The sequence below is a fragment of the Equus asinus genome, chromosome 12, assembly GCF_041296235.1.
Source record: "Equus asinus isolate D_3611 breed Donkey chromosome 12, EquAss-T2T_v2, whole genome shotgun sequence".
Lineage (NCBI taxonomy): Eukaryota > Metazoa > Chordata > Mammalia > Perissodactyla > Equidae > Equus > Equus asinus.
The window spans coordinates 51,959,337-51,982,261 of record NC_091801.1 but is presented as its reverse complement, the minus strand read 5'-3'; the positions used below and the strand labels follow the sequence as shown (position 1 = coordinate 51,982,261).

At 42.3% G+C, this 22,925-nt stretch overlaps 1 protein-coding gene across 1 annotated transcript in view; it reads left to right on the top strand.

Annotated features, from left to right (window-relative positions):
* The first annotated feature begins 461 nt into the window (after window positions 1-461).
* DPYS (dihydropyrimidinase) overlaps window positions 462-22,925 on the top strand; it is a 76,394-nt gene continuing 53,930 nt past the window's right edge. Inside the window, exons 1-4 of the mRNA XM_014868658.3 lie at window positions 462-958; window positions 14,396-14,554; window positions 18,881-19,060; window positions 20,470-20,659. Of these exons, the coding sequence (XP_014724144.1) occupies window positions 695-958; window positions 14,396-14,554; window positions 18,881-19,060; window positions 20,470-20,659 (793 nt within the window). The 5' untranslated portion in view covers window positions 462-694. The remainder of the gene's footprint in view (window positions 959-14,395; window positions 14,555-18,880; window positions 19,061-20,469; window positions 20,660-22,925) is intronic.

Genomic DNA, 22,925 nt, shown 5'->3' with positions numbered 1-22,925 from the left:
AAAACTTGCTGGTATGTATTATATCATTAAAACCTGGAGAACAGTTGATACCAAATTGTTTTACTTTCAAACAGATTAAACATTTCACTCTGAACTTTCACTCTCTGTGTCTGCCAGTTACTAGAACTGTGTGATGATTTGCTCCTCATATAGTCAAAGAACATTTAAAGGAAATCCAGATCAAGTGCGTCTTTCTGGGGTGGGTATTCTCATTGCCGCTGCTGCTGCTGGAGGTGGTTTTTCAGCCTCTGTCTCTCCCCGGCCCCCTTCCCTCCCTCTCCTTCTCTCTGTCTTTTGGGACAGACACACTCCTCATCAAGAGAAGGGATTAAGTGGGTTTCCTTCCCCAAAGCGCCTTTTCTTATAAAGGAAAACAAACATCTGTCACTTTTAAAACTCCAAGATCTTTCCCTTCCAGTGACTCAGAGACCTGGAGGTACCCTTGGATTCAGGGCGACAGAACATTCGAGCTCTCAACCGTGCTGGTCTCCTGTTCTCTCCGGGCCTTGTGGTGCCAGCCCATCCCTCCCGGGGGTGGAGCCGGCATTCCAGGCCAGTTCCCTACCCCGGCGGGGACACTTGGGCTCCGCACTTGCCCGTCGTTTGTGGCCGGAGCCGGAGCTTGGGGACTGTCCTGGGGACCGTGCAGGAGAGCCAGCTCCGCGCGCCGCCAGCAGTCCGTGCGCCCCTCGCCATGGCGGCGCCGTCGCGGCTCCTGATCCGCGGGGGTCGCGTGGTCAACGACGACTTCTCGCAGGTGGCGGACGTGCTGCTGGAGGACGGCGTGGTGCGGGCGCTCGGCCGCGACCTGCTGCCGCCCGGGGGCGCGCCGGCCGGGCTGCGGGTCCTCGACGCCGCCGGCAAGCTCGTCCTGCCCGGGGGCATTGACACTCACACGCACCTGCAGTTCCCCTTCATGGGCTCCCGGTCCAGCGACGACTTCCACACGGGCACCAAGGTACCCACTCCATGCGCCCTCCACGCCGGTATGCCCGCGGGGCCCTCGGGCAGGTCCGAAGCCGAGCCACCTCGCTCCTGCGCAGCGCGGAGCCACTGAGCGGGCAGGAGCGAGCCGCGGCGATCGAGCGGGTGGAGAGCTGGGATTAAGATTCCCCACTCTGGGCCCCTTCATCTAGGGTCCCTTCTCAGTGGCATCAGCCCGGCTTTCACTAAGCCAGACGCCCTCTACTCCTCCCTTGGGTCATTTGACAAGTTTAAGGCAATCTATTCCCTTACTATTTCCCTACACCCAACCCCTCATTTTCATTGGTGTTCTTGGAAGTCCACACGTCTTCCAGAGTATCTACAGAATGTTTTTGGTTAAGTCGGCACTCCCAGCCATTTCTCCCCATCCTCCATCCCCAGCCGACACCAAATGAAAAATCCGTCCGGCTTGTAGATACTGCCTTGACTCCAAGTTAGCAGTGTGTGGTGGTGAGAAGTGGGCTTCCAGCCACCAGGTCCACAATCTTTGCCTCCACCCTCCACGAGAAAAAATGCAGCCCTCATAAGGCTTTCCAAGAGAAATATTCCAGAAATGGTCTCCCAGCATTCATACTCCACCAAGGTGACCCGGTGGAGTCTCGGAACTGCTTGCCCAGGAACATCAAAGACAGATCTTGATTCTTCCTGCTTGAGTACTCGACGCGGTAGGAGGATCAGATCACGGATCCCCAGGTGCGAGACGCTTGGGTTTCTCTGGATACAGAGGCCTAGAGGCTCAGGTCGCTGAAAAGAAGCTTAAATGTTTCTCCAAGGCTCCTGAGAACGAGATGGAGACGACCTGGGCAGCCTTACAGCGACATAAAATTACAACTGCCCTCTCAGCACTTCGGCTGAAGCCAAACCCACACGCCCTCCTTGAGGCTTGCATTTGGGGCGGTGGTGAGAGAAATGGCTCCTTCCGAAGGGGAAGCGGGAAGCGTTGACATCCGTAAGGCCCAAGCTCTCAGGAATGTGCCTGAGGTTTTTTCCGGAAGGGAAACAAATGGGGCTATTTAGTCCGGGTATAGACTGTGCAGGCTTTCAAAGCAGTTTTGACGATGTATCGTTTACCCTACTGAATTTCCAACATTTTTTTAAACCGATTTTTACTCTCCCTTCACCTCCCGCCTCCAATGTTCCCCATCCTCTATGACTGACCAGAATATTTAACAGAAAAAAAGAACGATTTGACTCAGAGAGAAGGCTCTGGGACCGGTTTCTCATATCAACATTTGGAAAGCTTCCCCTAGTTACTAATTACCAACCTTTATCATCAGGGCAATGGTCAAGGTGTTTCGTAGGACACATCATTATTTGTTTTGAAAATCGAATATTCATTTTTCCCTTTTGCTAAAGGGTCAAATTTGCTTAATTTTAACGAACTTATTTTTACATCTTAAACAACATTTTCAGATATCAAAATGTTACATGATTATAGAAAATTGGGAAAAAATGATAGGAAAGTAGAAAGGAGAAATATTACCCATAATGTCCTACTCAGTGACAGCCAATGTTTTGCTGTGTTGCCCTTATGCTTTTTAATCTGCTTTATTTACATAATTGAGAGTGTATCATGCATGTGTGTATGAGAGTGTGTGTCTACCTATATATATAAAATTTTGTGGCCTGCTGTTTTCAGTTAGAGTACACACACTTTCTGTTATCACAGACTCATCATTAACAAAGTTAATGGGAGAGCATTCCACTGACACCCCCCATTTCCAGATGGGGAGCTGCTATTTCTGTCCATTAAGTTGTCAGCCCACTGGCATCATTTCCCTTCTCTCATCAGGGTTCCAGAAGAATCAACAAGAGGGGTTAGAACGCTGTTGGGGAGGGACATTCCCTCCCTTTCTCAAGATTATCTGTGTGTGCCCCAAGGCCCTGGGAGGTGGTTCTTGGTTTCTGTCTGTTCCTTGGCCATTCTGCGATTCCTAGCATGGAGAGATTCACAGTTCTATACTGAGAAGGCAGGTCTTTGTAGCAACAGACTATTGTCTGTTGTCCACATCTGAAAGGACTTATCAGCCAGCTGATTCTCAAGGCATTTTTATACGCAAAGCTAGTAAAAACATTAACAAAAACATGTTTTGGGGGCCACCCATGGCACAGCAGTTAAGTTCACACACTTGGCTTCAGAGGCCTGGGGTTCACCAGTTCAGATCCCGGGTGCGGACCTGCACACCCGTACTTTGTGTACGCTCTTCAAGCCGTGCTTTGGCAGCGGTCCCACATATAAAATAGAGGAAGATGGGCACAGATGTTAGCTCAGGGCTAATCTCCCACACACACACACACAAAACTGACTAAAAAATAAACAAAAAACAAAAACATGTTCTTCATGAGCTTAGCATCTTAAGCAGAAAACAACGTGCGTGGTCAGAGATATTAAGGTCAAAGATTTAGCAAATATTAAATTCAGGTTGAACATTAAATAGTATTCAGAAAGGGGCAAAGTTGCAAAAGTTATTCCAAAATTGGTGGGTTGGATCCCAGGAGACAACAGTTCCCACCCGAGAGACAGATGAGGCTCCCTAAAAGGGAAGCTCACGGGTGTAGAGAGAAACGTGAGCATGAGAGTATTGGCCTGAGTTCTGAAAGGAGGGCATTGTGGAGTTATTTTGGCCTCTTTTCTAGAGTCTTCACAATAATTCCCAAGGCAATGTTGGCGGAGTTTCTGGTTTGGGGAAATAAGGACAAAGAATCTTTTGTAAATGCTGGTCGTATCATACATTACACTTGAAAAACACCTTGTTAATACTGTTAAGTAACATTTATTTTATCAAGCACCTGCTGTGTACCAGGCCCAGCACTAAGCTGCGCGTTGTCTTCCAACGCTCCCAGGTGCCGTTACCCACTTTCTGCAGTTGAGGAAACTGAAATGTGAGTCACTTGCCTAAGGTCACACACCTGCTCAGTGACGGAGTGGCTCTCCAAATTCAGTACTGCCCGCCATCGCTAGAGCTCTTACCTTTCTGAAATGACTATTGAAAAAATGTCTAATGCTTAGATTTGTCAGAGTGGCAAGCGATGGATGAAAAAGCTGTATAAGTTGCATGCTAATGTAGATGTCCCTTCTCAAAGACAGAGTCATCCTGAAGAAATACCTTCCCAATACTGGAGGCAGTGAAGGTCATCAAAATAAATACACATCACAGGGACGAGGTTTGTGAGGCATTTGTACATGCATTTGTAGCCGCATCGTCTCTAAGGGTCCAGAAATGGGTACCATAAAGTAGAGTGATGTATTATATTTTCAGGAGATGGGCCCCCCAAATTAGACCAATAGCTGTTTGCTTTCTGCATCCACCAGGCTGAGCATTTATAATATCTGACAAATAGAAAGGATACACTTTGTGGTATTCTATTTGCTGTATTGATCATTAGATTGTGATGGAACCCACTTTCAAAAATGAAATATAGGTCAACCAAAGGTTACATATTTCGTAAATCTAATTCATGTCAGAGGTTGGTTTAAAGCCTATAATTGATTTACTTAATTACAGGTAAAAGCTTTCTACCTGATGTAACTAATGGAAATAATGTTCTGCTGTAAGGAAATCATATTTCATTCTGTTGGTCTCTGCTAGTGGTAGAGTGGTCTTCCAATAATTCAATATCTGTGCGGAAAGACAAAGGGATTTCTTTATTCAAATGGATATTGTGAATTAGATAAACTTGGAGGAATTATGACTTGGCTTTTCCTATATCCTGTGATAAGAGAATGAATTATAAGAGCTGGGCCAGTTTTCAAATATATATATATTTATGTTCAGACATATATGCAGCTTGGAGTGAGTGGACTCACATTAAAAACTTGGCAGCATCTGTAGCTGGCAGAAGGATCTTTTTTTTTTTTTTAAATTGGGAAAACAGGCAGAACACTTTTTTTGGTAAAGGACAAAAAGTCCTCAAAATTATCAAGACAGGAAATTCATACTTTGCTCTGGAACTTTCTGGGAAGATGCCATCAAGGTGATTACTTATCATCAGGCGGTGGAAGATGTATGATTAAGCACACATTTACAGTTGTATTTGTAGAGCTTCCTCGCCTTGTGGAAGAGCTGTGCTTCAGAAAACTTGATTGCAAACCAAATCCCTCTTTCGGGTGCTTGCCAGAGTCCCCGGCTGGGCCTCAGACATCGTGTGCACCGGCTGTGTGACCTTGGGCAAGTCACTTCCTCTCTCTGGGTCATCAGCATTTCCTTATGTGTGAAATAACGTGATGGTTAGAATAATTTCAGTTAAAAAATATTTTAAAAAGTAGTGAAAGCAATATATATTCATCTTCCAGGACAATGCTGGGGCGTTTATAGTCACTCAATATATATTAGTTAAATGAAGAAACTGCTTTTTTTAAAAAAGGAAAATACAGAAAAGCATAACGAAAAATAATATTTAAATCACCTATAATTTTAACATTTTGCTTCCTATCCTTTCAGATTTTTCTTTTTTTGCGGCGGAGGGGGGAGGGGGTGTGATGTAAAAACGTTTGTTCCTTCTACCAAGTTGTGCACACTCTTTCATGAGCCTTGCTCATGAGACGTTTCCCCATGACCTTAACTATGGTTGGAGAAGGTGGTTTCTGTGGCCCCATTATCCTCTCCAAGGCAGAGGCGCAGATTCTTTCTCTCTGGTCCTGGAATCTCTTAGGCATCAGGCTTCCATTTCTGTCTATCTGGGGACATCGTAACCTGGATGTTCCAGAAGCGCCTCAAACTCAGCGTGTTCCAAGCCAAATTTATCTTTCCTTCCAAGTGCACGACCCATTTTTCATCCTCTGTTTCCCAAACTGTTAACAGCTCCACTCTCATCTTCTCTCTGTTGGACATTTTGGTGGTTTCCAGTTTTGTTTTTTGGTTTCTGCTTTTGGTTTTTTTCGCATGTACGACAATATTGTGGCATAAATCAACCATTCCAGATTCTTGATGATTGACTTAGAAATCCCCCCTCAGAGGGAAATGCCTGGGCCAATGAGTGTTAGATCCATCGTACAGGAGTTGAATGCCTACATCCAGATTGCTCTTCAATTTAAGCTTCCACCAGCAATGCATTATACTTCCCATTTCACTGCCTCCTAGCTAATTTTGGATGTTGACTTGAAAAAACAAAGTATGCCAATTTAACAGGAAAAACATAGAACGTAATGTTTTTAAATGAGCATTTCTCTAATTGCTACTGAGGCTGAGCTTTGAATGCTCTTGTTGTGTTAATAGCTTGTGTGTTCAACTCTAACAGTTTATAATTCTGTGATTTCCTTCAGTGGCTATTTAGTGATTACAAAGTCAGTCTTTGCACTAATCAGAGGAAGGAAAAACCATCTCAAAGATCGATTTGAAACCACTTGATGTTAAATAGGTTTTGGCCCTACTGAAGGTGTTATGTGTTAAGAATCCTTTCACCATACTTTACCGAATCTAGGACTTGCCTTCTTTCAGTTTTCATACTTGAATTCTCAATGCTTTTCACTCCCACTACTTGTTTTCTCCCTCATTTGTCTAAATTGAGTGTTTTCAGTGTCTGACAGTAGTCTGGAAATCCAGGTTTCCTTAATGATGCTGTCAAAGAAGAAGAACTTTTCCTTTAACCTCTTAGGTTTAGTTCTGAGGGCCTGCAAATTAAACTGATGAAAGACAAATTAACAAAAGAAAAGATAGATTTTTTAAATTCACATGCATTCATGCAAGTTCACAGAAAAATGTGACTCAAGGAGGTGCTTAGAATTTGGGGCTTGTGTAACCACCTTAACAGAGGAAGGGGAGGAGAAGGACACTTATGGAAAAACAAATGACTTCTTAACAGGAGAGGGAGTAGAAAGGGCACTTATGAGAAAAGGCAAACGGATCCTTAGGAGAAAAGATAAGAGGTATGAGAGGTTGATGACAAGGTCTATTTAGGTGTGCTGCAGACTTCTAGTCTCGGGTGATTAGAGTCATCTTCCTGGAAGGGGATTTATGACAACGGAATTCTTCAGGGAGGCTCTGCTTTTGGGCAGGGAAAGAAGTTCAGACAAAAAAGCCTATTCTCAAGTGCCTTCAGCTCAAAATGATTTCTCTGTCACAGTGGCATATTCTAGACCCTGTCACTGCTGTCTAATATGGAATAACCCTAAGCTAAGGATTTTTCAAGTTGATGGTTAGGTTTCATTAATTCAGTCCACAAATATTTCTTGGAAACCCCCTAAGTGCCAGGCATTGTGTTTGGCATTATAGTGACACAAACTGTGGTCTTTGTTTTCAATGGCAGACAAACTAGAGGCATGTGGGTCGCTCATTTATCTTTGCTTTAACACTAAGTTATGTAAGGTGGACTTTTGAACTTACAGACTTCACCTTGACGAATTGTGACTGTTCTTTAGTGGACGCTGGAAGCCTGGCATTTTCCCCTTTGCAGTCACCAGTCACCATGGCTTGCATCACCAAGCTGGATGTCCAAGCAGGCTGTTTGGCTGATAAGTGAGGTTTGGCAACTGCCTGTCATTTACTCTTCAGCCTCGCTTTCTGCTCTGCTTTTCCTATGCCAAGTAACAAGTTGAGGGAATTTTCAGGATGTTTCTTTGCATCTAATAAAGAAATTGCATATTATAGTGATAGTCCTTAGCTCCTGAGCCCTGAGGGTCTGTTCACCCATGAAAGCAAAGACCTTAAAAATTAGCTTAAAATAAAGCAAAATGTTATCTTTTTTTAAAACAAGAGATTATTTGAGGCATAGATATAGAAATAGACTGATTCTGTTTTGTTAAATGTGTTAACACTGATTAGGTAATGGGCTCAGGATGAAACTGAGCATTCAGCTTTCCGATGCACTCAGAGTCTACACTGCGTATTAACATTTTCATAGAAGGATCTATGAAGCTACATGGCCAGGGCTAGCAATATTTTTGAGAAATGAAATCTCACATTAACATGCGACTTGCACAACTTTCCCATTTTGCTATTGGAAAAGTGGGCCATCATAATTATTCTGTCTCATAACTTCTAGGAGAAATTTATTGGTCTCTCTCTTCCTTTCTCCTTAAACGTTTAAAGAATATTTATGTACCAGGCACTATAACAGGCACAGAACATACAGAGATGAAACTACATCAGTTAAATCAGAATCTCTGGAGGGTGGGATAAAGGTTCCCCAGATGATGCTGTTGTGCAGCCAGAGTTAAGAATCTAGGCAGAGGAGAGGGTGGGAAGGGAAGAGCATGGGTGACCTGTCTTTCCGAGGTGGAGAAACTCAGAGCTCTCCAAAGAGAGGGCCACACAGTGTCACTAGAGTGAGGTGAGTGAGTAGGGAGGGAGACGACTCAATAGAAAGCTGGGGAGGTTGCTAAAGTTCAGATCATGCAAGGCTTTATAGGCTGTGTAATAATTGTTTTTTCTTCATCCTAAGAGCAAAGGGAAGTCAGTGAAAGATTGAAAGAGCCTAGCTTGGATAGGAACGAGGTGACAAGAAAGAGGCTACTGCTCTACTCCAGTCAGAAGATGAAGGTGACACTGAGCGGTGGAGGCATGGATGCAGGAAGTGAAGAGACTCATGGAGTATCTAGGAGGTCGCCTTGGGGCGCCGGTGGGAGAATATTGCTGATGGACCGGATTTAAGGATGTAGGGAAGAAGAGAAATAGATGTCAAGGGTGACTCTTGAGTCTGTGGTTTGCACAGTTGGATGGATAATGGTGTGATTACTAATCCAAAGTGGGGGAGGCAAGGTGACAAGCGTGGAGAGGCAGTGTGGAGGACATCTTTACAAAATGAATGTGCTTCTGGAGTTGGAACATAGACTGGAATCATGAAGTTTGTTTTCATAAGTCTTAGTGACTACGAGAAAGCCAAAAATTCAGCCAAGTGTTTCTCTCCCTAAGGTCAAATGTGCTGTTGGATTTCTTTTTGTTTTACTTCGGTTGAGCAGGTCCTGTGATTGATTTTAGTGAAACAAAGTCACTTGTTCCAGGATGAGCTTAGAAATGAAAATTCAGTGACTCCATAAAAAGGAAGAAAATGCTTGGGATGCTTTCAATAATGATTTACAATCTGGTAAACTCTTAAATAAAATCACGTGTTGTGTAATATTATGACCCCACTGTTGGTGAGAGTTTAATCTCAATTTGTGTTCTATCACATTTGCACCTGAGACAGCGCATGCTCTCCTGCCCCCAAAAGAGGCTTTTAGATAAATTGAATGGTTTTCAAGGGAGAACAGCCAAAGTAATTAGGAGCTGAAAGAATTGATTTATGAGCCAAGATTAGAAAAGGTAAATGCATTTTGTTTGTCTAACTGACAAATAAAAGTGGAGCGAAGTCCGTCAGCAGTAAAAACAAAGGAAACGATTAGATTTCGTATAGAAATATGAAAGAAATTTTCACCTTTTACTGGTTCTCCCTCCCATCCCTAACCTCCCTTCATTCTTCAAATGTTAGGTAAATCCTGATGAACATTTCGTAAAGCGAATCTAGAAGCATCTGTCGTTAAAAGCAATTAAATGAATACTGAAAATGTCTAAGGTGGGTTAGGCATGTGATGTTCTCATCAGTTGGTTTGCTGGATACAGTTGATTATCCCATGGGTAATAGGTGTGTGGAGGTGAAGAAACACTATTATAGGGGCCTTCCTTGTTAACTCTTTTAGGGGCATATTATTTCAATAGCAATTGTCACAAGGATGAATGTCAAGGGAGCTTAATAAAACTGCATTTCATTCATGAATTTACAATTCAGAGTTTGATGGTGTTTGTTGTGTTTTGTATGGCTTTTGGTTTCCTAAATGCTTGCTTCATTTTACCAACCTATGCATTGCTTCAAGTAATGATTCACTGATGACCTGGGGCAACAGGCTGGAAATCAAGCTGGAGATCATATTAAATGGAAGATGAATAAGGAAGAATGGCCTGCCTGAGAATGTGGGCCAGAGTAGGCTGAATGTGAGACCTCCTACTCAAAGTATATATCTTCCTCCTTGTTACCAATGAGAATTTACCAGCTGTGTGATCTTGGAGAGTCATTTGACATCTCTGAGCCTCAGTATTCTCAACTATAAAATAAGAAAAGAAATTCCTGCCTCTCAGGTCTGTAGCAAGGCTTAATTAAATGAGCTAATGTGTATAGGATGCTTAATCCAGGACTGGGCATTTGAACAAGCTCCTCTTTCAAGAAGCGAATACCTCCCGGGAGGAGCAGGTCTCCTTCACACCTTGGGGGGTCCACTCTAGTTGGGATCACAGATCTGCAGCTCTGGCACACGCTCCCTGGATCCAGTGGAAAGAAGGGAACATTTCAGATCTTGAAATAATATTTGGGGATTTGAGGTAACTTCAGGGAGCAAAAGGGCCCTGGGTAACTAGGAAGACCAGAAGAGGCAGGGCAAAGAAAGAGATTCAGAGCAGGCTGGGGTGCAGACGGTGCCTGGCAGCCAGTGGCCGTTCTCTGGGGCCTGGGGTGGCAGCCGGGATCCCTGCAGCAAGTGGCTAATGCCCCAGTGGTTTAGAAAAAGGCAGATTCCATTTTTCATCCAGTTGCCCACCCTGGCCCAGGCTGTCCTCTCCCATTGACTACAGTTTCTCTAAATTTGTTCCCATCTTGAGAGTGTGGAGAGGGAGGAAGAGTGGGGAGGAGAAACAGAACAAGAAGAAAGAAAGAAAAGTGGCTGCTCCCGCCTCTCCCTTTCCTGTTCCTGCTGAATTAGGGAGGTGGAGCGTTTGTGATAAATCCTTATTCCGGAGCTTTCAAATTGTGACCCAGGAATTGCAATCTGCTGTCATTTTAGAAGATGACCCTTTTGCCATCCCATTCTTCAGTCTAGTAAGAAGGCCACCAAAAGTCTGTGTAGGTAATTGATCAGCATATGCATGTGTTTGTATCATATATATGTAAAATGTTTTTTTCTTCTTATAAAAGTTAGACTTTGTTATAGAAAATTTAGCAAATATTGAAAATAAAATTTGAGAGGAAAATTAAAACAGTGTACAATCGTGCTATCCAGAAACAGCCACCGTAAATGTTTCATTTTGGCTCAGTACCGTTTTGTTTTCATGCTAAGTGTTGGTATGTTCTGGAACATGTTACTATGGCTCATGTTCTCATGTCTCACTTCTCTCTCCCTGGTCATTTCCACCAACCTCAGGACCCCTCTGGCATCCTCTCCAAGGGGACTGCCACATCGTTCTCCTGTCCTCGATTGCTCTTCAGCATCGGGTCTGCCTGTCTTTCTGTCTGCAAATACACAGCGTGGACATGTGCCCAAGCGCCTCCCACTCAGGATGTTCCACACTGAGCTCACGCTCCCTCTAAACACCAGACCTACTCTGCTCCTTTGTCCCCTCATCTGCCACCTTCTTCGTCAAAATCAGCTCATGGAGGATTCCCATCGCCCCTGCAGCCAACCAGCCACTTGCCCTGCCTTCCTCCTCTGGGAACCATCGCTTTGCACCGTCCCCTGTCATCTTCATTCTGCCCTTTACCACTTTCTGCTGAGCTGCTGGCTCTCCCTCACGGGCCCCTTCCTCCTATGAGCTTTCCTGGTGCTGTTGGCTGTTCCTAAAAGCACCGGCTCTGAAGCCCAGTGACCTGGTCCCAGTCCTGCCTTTGTCACTGTGAGACTTTGGGCAAGTTGTTTGATGGAAATTTATTTCAAACGACTTGTTGGCTATTACGAACAACGCTGCTCCAAATATTTTTGTACAGGTTTTTGTGTGGACATGTTTTAATTTCTCCTCTACCTGGGAGTGGAGCTGCTGGGTCATATGGTAACTCTACATTTAACTTTCTGAGGAGCTGCCAAACTGTTTTCCAAAGTGGCTGCACCGTTTTATTTATATTTCCACCAGCAGTGTGTCTAGTTTCCCCACAGCCTGCATGTTTTACACTTTTAATATGCAAAGAATGGAAAGAATAGTTCTTTATGCTTGATTTTCTAGTTCAGTAGACACTAAAAAAGCACTTTCTTCTAACACTTTAACAGGACTTTCAATTAGAAAAATGCCCTTCGTCCTCCAGGGATGTCTGTGGACTTGGGAAGAAACTTTAGGAAGGAAGAAAGTGGGAAGATTAAAGTGCGTTCAAATAAAAGTACCGCGCCTGAGGAATTTGCTCTAGTATTGTCATTACACCAATAGGAATCCCCTAAGAAATGCAAATCTGTATTGTTTTGCCATGAATAAAGCAATGTTATCTAAAGGTAGAGACAAAGGACAGGATCCTGTACAGAAAGTGAGATTTTTGAGAGCAAAAAGAATTGGAATGGGGTCAAGTGACTTAAGGAAAAATAAAAATCTTTTGAAATAAGCAAGAAACAGGAGGTAGAACAGAGCTGGTGTACACGTGGGACATGAGAGCACTCAGGGTGTCTGAGGGGCTGTGCGGGGAGAAAGATGGGGTGCAGTTGGAGGGACCTGGGAGAGAGGCTGGTGCCACACCTTTCTGTGTTGTGACATGACCGTGTTTCTGGTGGTGAGATGAAACAATGGACGAAAGTGGGAAAATGCCTAACTCTAAAACAGTGGTGCAATGGCTCATGGCACCTTATGAGCTGAAGCTTGTAAAGCACTTACCATGAGTCAAACACTGTATGAAGTGCTTTATATGCGTCACCTCAATTTCATCCTCCCAACAATTCTGTGGTTTAGGTACAATTATTGGCCTCATTTTACAGATAAGGAATCAAAGGCACACAGAGATTAAGAAATTTCTATCTTCCCTACCATGTTCATTGCAGGATTATTCACAATAGCCCAGACATCATGGAAACAACCTGAGTATCCACGGACAGATGAATGGGTAAAGAAAATGTGCATATTTATAATGGAATACTATTCAGCCATGAGAAAGAAGGAAATCCTGCCTTTTGTGACAACACGGATGGAACTTGAGGACATTGTGCTAAGTGAAATAAGCCAGATAGAGAAAGATAAATACTGTATGATGTCACTTATATGTGAAACCTAAAAAGGCCCAACTCAGAGAAACAAAGAGTAGAATGGTGGTTGCCAGGGGCTGGGGGTTGGGGAAATGGGGCCACCTTGGTCAAAAGGTACAGACTTCCAGTTGGAAGATGAATAAGTTCTGGGGATCTAACGTAAGGCATGGCGAGTATAGTTAACAATACTGTATTGTATACTTGAAAGTTGCTAAGAGAGTAGATCTTAAATGTTCTCACCATAAAAAAGAAATGGTAATTATGTGAGGTGGTGGAGGTGTTAACTAATGCTACAGTGGTAATCATTTTGCAATATAGAAGTGTACCAGATCAACACGTTGTACGCCTTAAACTCACACTATAAGTCAATTATACCTCAATAAAGCTGGGGGAAAAAAATAAAAGCACTCTTTTATTTCTGTGCTCAGGAAAACTGAAAATTCACCTGTTAAAAAAAAGAGAAAGAAAGAAATTGCTCAGAGTACCACAGCTGCTAAATGCTGAATCTGAGTTCGTGCCTGGAGCCAGCGAGCCTCTGGGGTGGGTGCCGTGGACCACTGCGCGCCGCACCTTCCTGCCCGCGTTTGTCTCCTTCACCTACATTGTTTGAATACAACAGTTAAAAGCACGTTAACCACCTTGTTATCTTAGTTTAAATAAAATCGATTTCAATAATTAGTCAAAGACACTTGATTCAGGGATGTAATTTTTAAATTAGCCGTAATGTAACGTAACCGACTGTGCCAAGGAGGATGTAAGAGCTGAGGCAGAGCGCGCAGGGACTCGTAGGTCACCTGGTGAAAGTTACGCTTCCTTCCAGAGGCAGTGAGAAGCACTCGGTTTTAAGCTTTGGCATCAAGGCGTCACATTTGTGCTTTGGAATATCTCTCTAGTTGTAATGCGGGGTGTGTATTGGAGGGAGTGGGAGCAAAACTGGAGACATGAAGATCAAGCTGAGAGGTCAGAAGAGTCTGAACTAAGACCAGAGCAGTCGGGATGGAGCAGGGGGCACAGACGGGGATAAAGGAAAGATTAACGGGTCACCAGTCGGTTGTGGGGAATGAAGGCGAGGTGGGAGTCATGTCTCTCCCAGGACTATGTGTCAATCACAGGGTAGTTGAGGAACACTTCAGCAAGACTGATTCTAATGAAATGGGATTTTACAACCATGAATACAGTTTCTTTAATAAGAAAAATTTTTTACTCTTCTCCGTTTTTCCATTTTGGCTTTTCCTTCGAGTCCTCACTGTTTTCTTTGGGTCAAAGCCATTTTTGTTTCATCAGACATGCCATTCTTTTTACAGAAGCAATTCCAGCAGTTTCAGTACTTCAAACTTTAATTTATGGAAAGTCTATTCACGTCCCTCTGGGTCTTTTAAACAGGCAGCATCTTTGTGCAATTTCCCGGACCCATGGAGTTTGCCCAAGTGCTTGCAAATGCGTATTGTTCGAGGAGGTAAATGGCTTAACCAGAAAAATGATGGCTGACCTGTTGAAACCCTCTTGTGATTCCAGGCTGCCCTGGCAGGAGGCACCACGATGATCATTGATTTTGCCATTCCTCAGAAAGGCGGCTCCCTCCTCGAGGCCTTCGAGACCTGGCGAAGCTGGGCTGATCCCAAAGTCTGCTGCGACTACAGCCTTCACGTGGCGGTGACGTGGTGGAGTGACCAGGTGAAGCGCCTCGGGGTCCAATTTCTCCATTAGTCCCCTAGTCCTTGCTCTACATGAGATCAAGAAACTGGTGATGTCAAAACACAAGAAGCTGGTGATGTCGGTTGCTTCCTGGATGACTGGAAGTCAGAATTGAAGGGAAGAAATTCCATTGCATTTTCTTTTGTACCTTTTGAACTTTGACTCTTGTGAAGTATTATCAATTTTAAACACTAAAATTAAAAAAGGATCGTATAAAGATAATAGGAGAAATCCTTTATATTCATTCACAGTAGCCGTTCCTAATATTTAGTTCATGAATTGTAAATACTTTAAATGTAATTTTAAAAAGTACTGATGGCCCTTTTTCTCAACTTCAACAACTCCAGACTCTTTTAAATAGTATTTTTCTTCAGATTAGAACTTCCGTTAGAAATGTTTCCTACCTGGAGAGAAACCAAGGAAGGGAAACACTGGGAACAATTTCAAGATCTTCTCCTGCTGTATCTTAACCTGGTGCTCTTCCTACACTGCTCTGCTGATGTCAACATCTGGTCAGATCATTTCACAAGAGAGCTTAACCAATAACCTTCCATGTCCACTAAGTACTTAGGCCATGGCAGAAATGATAACATGATTCAGATAGAAAAGACAGTTTCGAGAGATGTTAAAATATATGTTCACTTCTCCCCATAAAAATGTGCATGTGTACTCTGGAAGAAATTTTTACTTGTGATTTAAATCAACATGTCTTTCCACATTGAGCTTAATTCAGAAATCTTTTTACCAGAAAAAGTTCACAAGAGTGACTTTATTTGAAGTTACCATGCAACTTACGCCCTCACTTCCACCTAAAAATTGGGCTTTACACACCAAGTTAATATAAAACAAATAATTGATCTTTAACAGAGAGTTCAGCAAACAACAGCAAGGTTTATAGTCCACAGCTAAAGTTAATTTTTCTCCAAAATGCCATTCTAAGTGGTGTGTCTGATCTCTTTTGTGCTTTTAGCATCTTCCTGCCTCCTTCCATCCTTCTCTCCCTCCCTTCCTGCCTTCCCTTTTTCCTCCCTGTCTTATTTTATAAGATAGAGCAAAGGTGATGCTGTTTTCCCTTACCAGTGTTTCTCACACTTTAATGTGCAAATAGTCACCTGGTGAATAGTGTTAAAATATAGATTATGTTCAGTAATTGTATTATTTTGCTGGGGCTGCTGTAACAAAGAACCATAAACTGCGAGGCTTAAAACAGAAATTTATTGTCTCGCAGTTCTGGAGGCTAGAAGTCCAAGATCAAATTTCGGCAGGCTGGTTCCTTCTGAGGGCCGTGGGGAAGAATCTGTTCCATGCCTCTCACCAGCTTCTGGTGGTTTGCTGGCAGTCTTTGGTGCTCCTTGGCTTATAGAAACATCACCTCAATCTCTGCCTCCATCTTCACATGACGTTCTCCCTGTGTGCATTTTGTGTCCAAATTTCTCTTTGTTGTCAACACCAATCATATTGGATTATGGCCTACCCTAATGCCCTCATCTTAATTACCTCTGCAATGCCCCATTTCTAAATAAAGGTCGCTTTTGGTAGTGGGGGTTAGGACTTCAACATATGAATTTAAAGGGGGACACAAGTCAACCCATAACTGTAGGTCTGGGCCAGGGCCTGAGACTCTGCATTTCTGGCAAGCTCCCAGGTGATACTGATGCTGCTGGTTCAGGTACCACACTTTGGAGTGGCAAGGCTTAAGCTACTGTGCCTGAGAGTAGTGTAATGAGGGTGACAGGGATGATTCATGAGGTCACCTTCAGAAAGGCTCTTCTATGCAGAGAGTAATAGGCATTTCATTTGAACAATGCAGATCATAATCCCCTTTGGGAAGCCCATTGTATGAATATGTTAACAATGTTTAAAGCATTTTTTTTGGACTATAAAAATAATATATCCATGATAGAAAACTTGAAATTATAGAAAAGCAAAAAAAAAAAAAAAATTACCATATCAAGTTCTGCCCTTGCTGTTGTCACTTAACATATCTTAGAGCTCATTCCATCATTTCCACAATGGCCACTATCAATATTTTGGTGTTTTTTTCATTCCTTTTTCTCTATATATTCATTCGTTCATTCAGCAAATAGTCATTATGTGGCCACTGTGCACCAGGCACAGTTCTGGCACATAGCAGTGGACAAACCAGACAAAGCCCCTACTCTTATGGGGCTGAAATCCTAGTGGTGGGGCAGGCCATCAACAAGTAAATATGTAACACGCCAGTGATAGTAAGGGAATAGCAGTGATGGAAGTAACTTAACATGTAATATTGTCATTTTTAACTTTTGCTGATTCAGTACAAAAAAATTGCATTGTTTCACTTTGCACTTTTTGATCTGTAGGAAGGTTAACATTTTTTCATATTTATTAGTCATTTGCATTTATTGTTTGAATTGTTGGTAAGATTCTTCACCTGGAATGTTAGTGTCTTCTTATCAAGTTGAAGGAGCTTTTATCAACTAAGAGCAATAATCTTTATTTTCTTTTTTTGAGGAAGATTAGTCCTCAGCTAACATTTGCCACTAATCCTCCTCTTTTTGCTGAGGAAGACTGGCCCTGAGCTAACATCCATGCCCATCTTCCTCTACTTTATATATGGGATGCCTACCACAGCATGGCTTGCCAAGTCATGCCATGTCCGCACCCGGGATCTAAACCAGCGAACCCTGGGCTGCCAAAATGGAACAGGCACACTTAACCGCTGCTATCTATCTATCTATCTCTCTCTATATATATAGTTGCTGTTGTTGTTATATAATTTTGTGTTATATTTTTGTATATGTTTTATTTGTGTGTGTGTGTTCATTTGAACTTACAGAAGTTCAAACAATCTTATATGGTCAAATCTTCTGAGTTTTCCTTTGAAGTTTTTAGTCTTTAATGAGACTAGAATTAGACCCACAAGAGCAATTACTGAGCTAGTTTTGATCTTAACTTGTCCTTTACCATTGGCATGATATTTCAATCTATAATAAGCAATATATGTTTGGTTTTCGTCCACATTTCTGGCACAGAGCTCCTAAAACCCTTGGAATTCCCTAAGTGATGAGAGCAACAAAAGTATCTTTTGTTATGTTAATGAGGTGACTTTTGGATCCCACCTAAGGATAGAACCAACCATATGATTAGAGGATTGGAACATTCAGTCCCACCCCCAACCTCGAGGGAGTGAAGAGGGGCTAGAGGTTGAGTCAGTCACCAATGGCCAATAACTTAATCAATCATGCCTGTGTAATGAATCCTCCACAAAACCCAGAAAGGATTGGGTTAAGAAAGCTTCCAAGTGGGTGGAGATTTGGGGAAGGTGGCGGGCGAGGAGAGAGCAGGGAAACTCCATGCCTTTCCCACATACCTTGCCCTATGCATCTCTTCCATCTGGATGTTCATCTGTATCCTTAGTTATATCCTTTTATAGTAAACCGGTAATCCAGTGAGTAAAATATGTCTCTGAGTTCTGTGAGCCACCCCAGCAAATTAATCAAACCCGAGGAGAGGGTCATTGGGACCTCCAATCTGTAGCATTCAGTCAGAAGCACAGGTCATTACCTGGTTTTGCAACTGGCATCTGAAAGGGCAGAGGGGAGGTGGTGGGCATTGGGGTGCGGAGTGTAGTCTGATAGGACTGAACCCTTAGCCTGTGGAAACTGAAGCTGTATCCGGATAGATGGTGTCAGAAATGAGTTGAATTGTAGGATACACAGCTGGTGCCTGGAGAATCCTTTGGTGGTATGGGGACTCTCCCCCTGTCACGCACACACACATTGGATTTGGTGACCAGAACATTTTAGTTGGCAACCCTGAAGCCTCTTGAGGATTTCCACTGGTCCGCAGTCTCTCACCTACTAGGAGATGCCACTGGGTCAAGCTACATCTTCTACTTCCAACATCTAAGAACTCATCCTGTGGGTTTCAGATTTGAGCCCAAACCTTTACCTCACTTTAGCTTGGATTCCTTCTAGAGACGTGATTGCTTCTGTTGCTGCCAAATGAATTTGTTTTCATTTCCTAGAATAATTTCTTCACATCAGGAGACAGATGCTGAGAATTTTATATCTAAGTATAGAAATGAAGTACTTTGGAGAAAACTATTAACTCTTCATGATGTAAAAGTATCCTAGCAGTAACAATTCATCAGATGAAATGGGGTCTAACCTGTGGGAAAAAAATCAAGACCTTAATTGCATTTTTCTGGAACTAAACTGATGTCCTTATTTTACTTGATTCCTTTCTGAATGCAACCTTTTGGAGAATACTGAAATTATCCTTAAAGAGTGACATTTTGGTGTGGCGGTTCTTCGCTTTTAGGTTAAAGAAGAAATGAAAATCCTGACCCGAGATAAAGGTGTGAACTCTTTCAAGATGTTTATGGCCTACAAAGATCTGTACATGCTGAAGGATGTGGAGCTGTACACGGCCTTCTCTCAGTGCAAGGAAATTGGAGCAGTTGCTCAGGTCCATGCGGAAAATGGAGACCTGATTGCAGAGGTAAGTATTTGCATTCCACAGCTCTTACAGAGAGGAAACAGCCACAACTTAAGGTGAAGATGATTGCCTCCAAGTGGGTAAACTCATTTAATGCATTGGAAGAACAGAAATCTAGAAAGCAATTTTCTGTGACTTGGAACCACCTGACTTGGTTTCCTTGATTCCCTGCTCTGAGTTTTATCCATACGGTGTATGCATTTGGATGACGATTTCCCTTTTTCAAACCAGCTATTAGACCTCAAACGTGTTTTGTTATAAAAACACAAATATTTTTCTTTGTGTCCCCAGCACATTTTTTTTTAGTAGCTCAGGCTGCTGGCTCAGAATGCCAATGTATGGACATCAGCCGAATCTGATGACTTAAGCAGTGTATCAGGTAGCTGTAGAAAGCCCCGCTCTTTTCAGAAACTGGGTATTAAAATGTGCTCTGGAGGGATCTATATATTTATTTCTCATGTTAGTTCCATTATTAATGCCCAAAGGGTACACCAGCTGCAAGATTTAAAGAGCTGTCTCTTACCCTTTCTAGTAGCTGATTTTTTCTGTCCCTAGGCTTAGTCCCCATTATAGTCAGTGAGATTGAGGCTCAGTGGCCAGGAGGCGGTGGGGGATAATGAGGAGGGAGCGTGAGCTGGAATCTCAAACAGACCAGGGTTTAAACTTGACTCTTCCACTTCCTGGCCCTGTGATACTGGCAGGTCATTTGAACACACTGAGTCTTGACTCCTTGCGTTTTTTATAAGGAAGAAATACCATTTTGAAGAGGGCAAATAACTGGTCTAATATCATTCGGTGGGTTGGGGAGACTATGATTTGGTAAAAAGTAGAACTAACTACGTAATATAATCCCATGAGTCACTTCAACAGGGATCTAATATTGGGGACTAGAATATTTTGTTTGTTCTGAACCAATGTCTTAACATGGACACCACTTTTCAAAGAATAGGATTAGAACTAATCATATCTTTTTCACTTTTTCAATAAAAATAATTTAATTGTGAAATATGCATATGAAAAATTAACATGTACTATCACAGTATCAAAATCACTTTTACCAAATATACATGCTGTGGCAAAGCTTTTTATTTTAATTTAATGATTTATTTGTCTATTTTGCTGAGGAAGATGCTACCTGAGCTAATGTCTATTGCCAGTGTTCCTCTATTTTGCATGTAGGTTGCTGCCATAGCATGGCCACCAATGAATGGTGTAGGTCTGTGCCCGGGAACCAAACCCAGGCCACCAAAACAGAGCACACCAAACTTAACCACTAGGCAGCAGGGCTGGCCCCACACACTGTGTCTACACAGATCTGAAAGCCTGGCAGTGTATTTATTTTACAATAAAATAATGGCATTTCTCATTAGTAAACTTTCTTGCCTGTGTATATGTTCCTGCTGCCTTTTTAGGGAGTGAAGAAGATGTTGTCATTGGGGATAACAGGCCCTGAGGGCCACGAGCTGTGCCGCCCTGAAGCGGTGGAGGCAGAGGCCACGCTGAGAGCCATCACCATAGCCAGCGCTGTGAACTGCCCTCTCTACATCGTACACGTGATGAGCAAGTCTGCTGCAAAGGTGATCGCGGATGCGAGGAGAGATGGTAATTCCTGAGCGCTAACCTCCCTGGTAACTCAGGATTAGCTAAGGAGTGAGGTAGAGTAATGCACCCTCTGCTTTTGCTTATGAGAAAGTTGCACATGAATTTCCACAACTTTTCTCCCTCCCTTCTTGTTAGCATCCTTTCTGTTTTCGTTCATCGTGCATGTCTATTTTTGTCCTCCTTTTTGCTCGTCTTCATGACTGCTTCTCTCCTTCAGGTTATTTCTTCACTGTCCTTGGAACCTCAAGACATTTCCTGCATCCAAGAGTCTCCCTCTTGAACACCACGAGCAGCCCACTTTTTAATCTGATGGCTAAATGTGGAGTCTCCAGTTTCCTTTAAAAAGGCTTCCTTGTGTCTTAGGCATCTCCTCTATCCCTCCAGAACCTGGATCAGGATGGGGCAGGGCACATGGCAGGTGCTCAACTAATTTCTTTTGAGTTGAGTTGATTTGTCCAATAGCAACTTGGGTGTTGGTGCAATTGAAGCAGTTATCCAAATAGTGTTTTCATGACAATTATTTTAAGGTTTTACAACCAAAGTTATTTTTGTCCCAAATTGCCTAATTGCCTCAGTTACTTGGTTCAATTTAATATGTAAATAGTCACCTTAAAAGAAAGAGAAAAGCTTCTACTTTTGATAAGAATTGGGCAGAGAAATAATTTCATTCATCTGCAAGTATTGATAACGGAAGGACAACAAACAAATAAGGTGAATTTAATTCAATGACTTTAGACCCACCTGGGATCTGCTGGTAGTTTTTACTGTCTCACTTTTAGGAACCTGAATAATTGGAAATAGTCTTGTAAATCTTCCTGGCTGTTCGTTTGTTTGTTTAAACTGAAACTAGCTGCATTTTCATAATATGGATTATAAACACTATGAAAATAGTTTTATAATGCCTATAATTGACACTAAAATAAATTTTTTCTGAATTGCTTCTTGTTGCATGAAAGTTCAATATGGACTTTGTGCAAGCTGAATGCATTTTTAAAATGTAATCCATAAATATGTTAAGAGTAAACTCAGTGTCACACAGGTGCTAATAAGGTCTTTACCAATCATTTCTGGTTGCTTTTTTCCCCCACATATAACATCAATTTCAGAACATGAAAAAGAGAACAGCACTTCAAAAAGAAATTACTGCAATTTTTAAATTACAGTATTAGGTTTTTGCCACCAGCTGGCGCTGTTGCTAACTCTGTGAAATTGGTCCTATAATTACTTGCTTTATTGGTCATGTACCATGTCCTACAGCCTGTCAATCAGGTCCATAATGTCAGAATATGATTTAAGGAAAAGCAAAATCAGCAGAAATGAGCAATCAACCCACCAGCAAACTACGATTTTGACAGTTCTGGCAGGAAACAGTTTCCTGATCTTGGGTATTTATTTTGCATGAGGATAAAATTCCATTTGGAGCAAAGTAAAAAGCTGGGGGAGGTTTTAGAATGTAAATCATAGGCAGAAAACTATTAAACTTAAGTATGGACATTTTAATTTTATTTTAAAACTTTATTTTATTTTTTTGAATATGTAAAACATTTACGTGATCCAGAAGTCAAGATTATATGTTTAAAAAATGTGTTCTCAGAGAAGTCTTATTCCTTCCCTAGCTCCTGCATTCCACATCATACATAATTATTTTTATTAATTTATTTTTTGCCTATCTATATAGTGTTTCTCTTTACAAAAACAGAATATATGTATATTCTTACTTCTCTTTCCTACATGAAAGGTAAAATACATAGTGTTCTGTATCTTGCTTTTTTTCTACTTGAAAATATGTCCTAAAGGTTGGCTCATATTAGGTGTAGAGTTTCTTCATTCTTTTCTACAGAGTGTGCCATTGTATTTGCTCAACTAGTCCCCTACTGATGGACATTTGGGTTGTTTCCAATCTTTAGCTGTTACAAATAAAACAGTAGTGACGGCCTTACGCACATGCTACTTCATATGTGGAAGGTGTATTCGTTTTCAATTGCGGCTGTAATAAATTATTGCAAACTTAGTGGCTTAAAACAACACAAATTTATTATCTTATAGTTCTGGAAGTCAGAGGCTGACACAGGTCTCACTGGGATAAAACCAAGTTGCCGGCAGGGCTGTGTTCCTTTCTGGAGGCTCTAGTGCGAATCCTTTTCCTTGCCTTTTCCAGCTTCTGGAGACCAACCACACTCCCTGGCTCATGTCCCCATTCTCCATCTTCAAAGCCAGCAACGGCGAGTTGAGAACTTTGCAGTATTCTGCTCTCCTCTTCCACCTT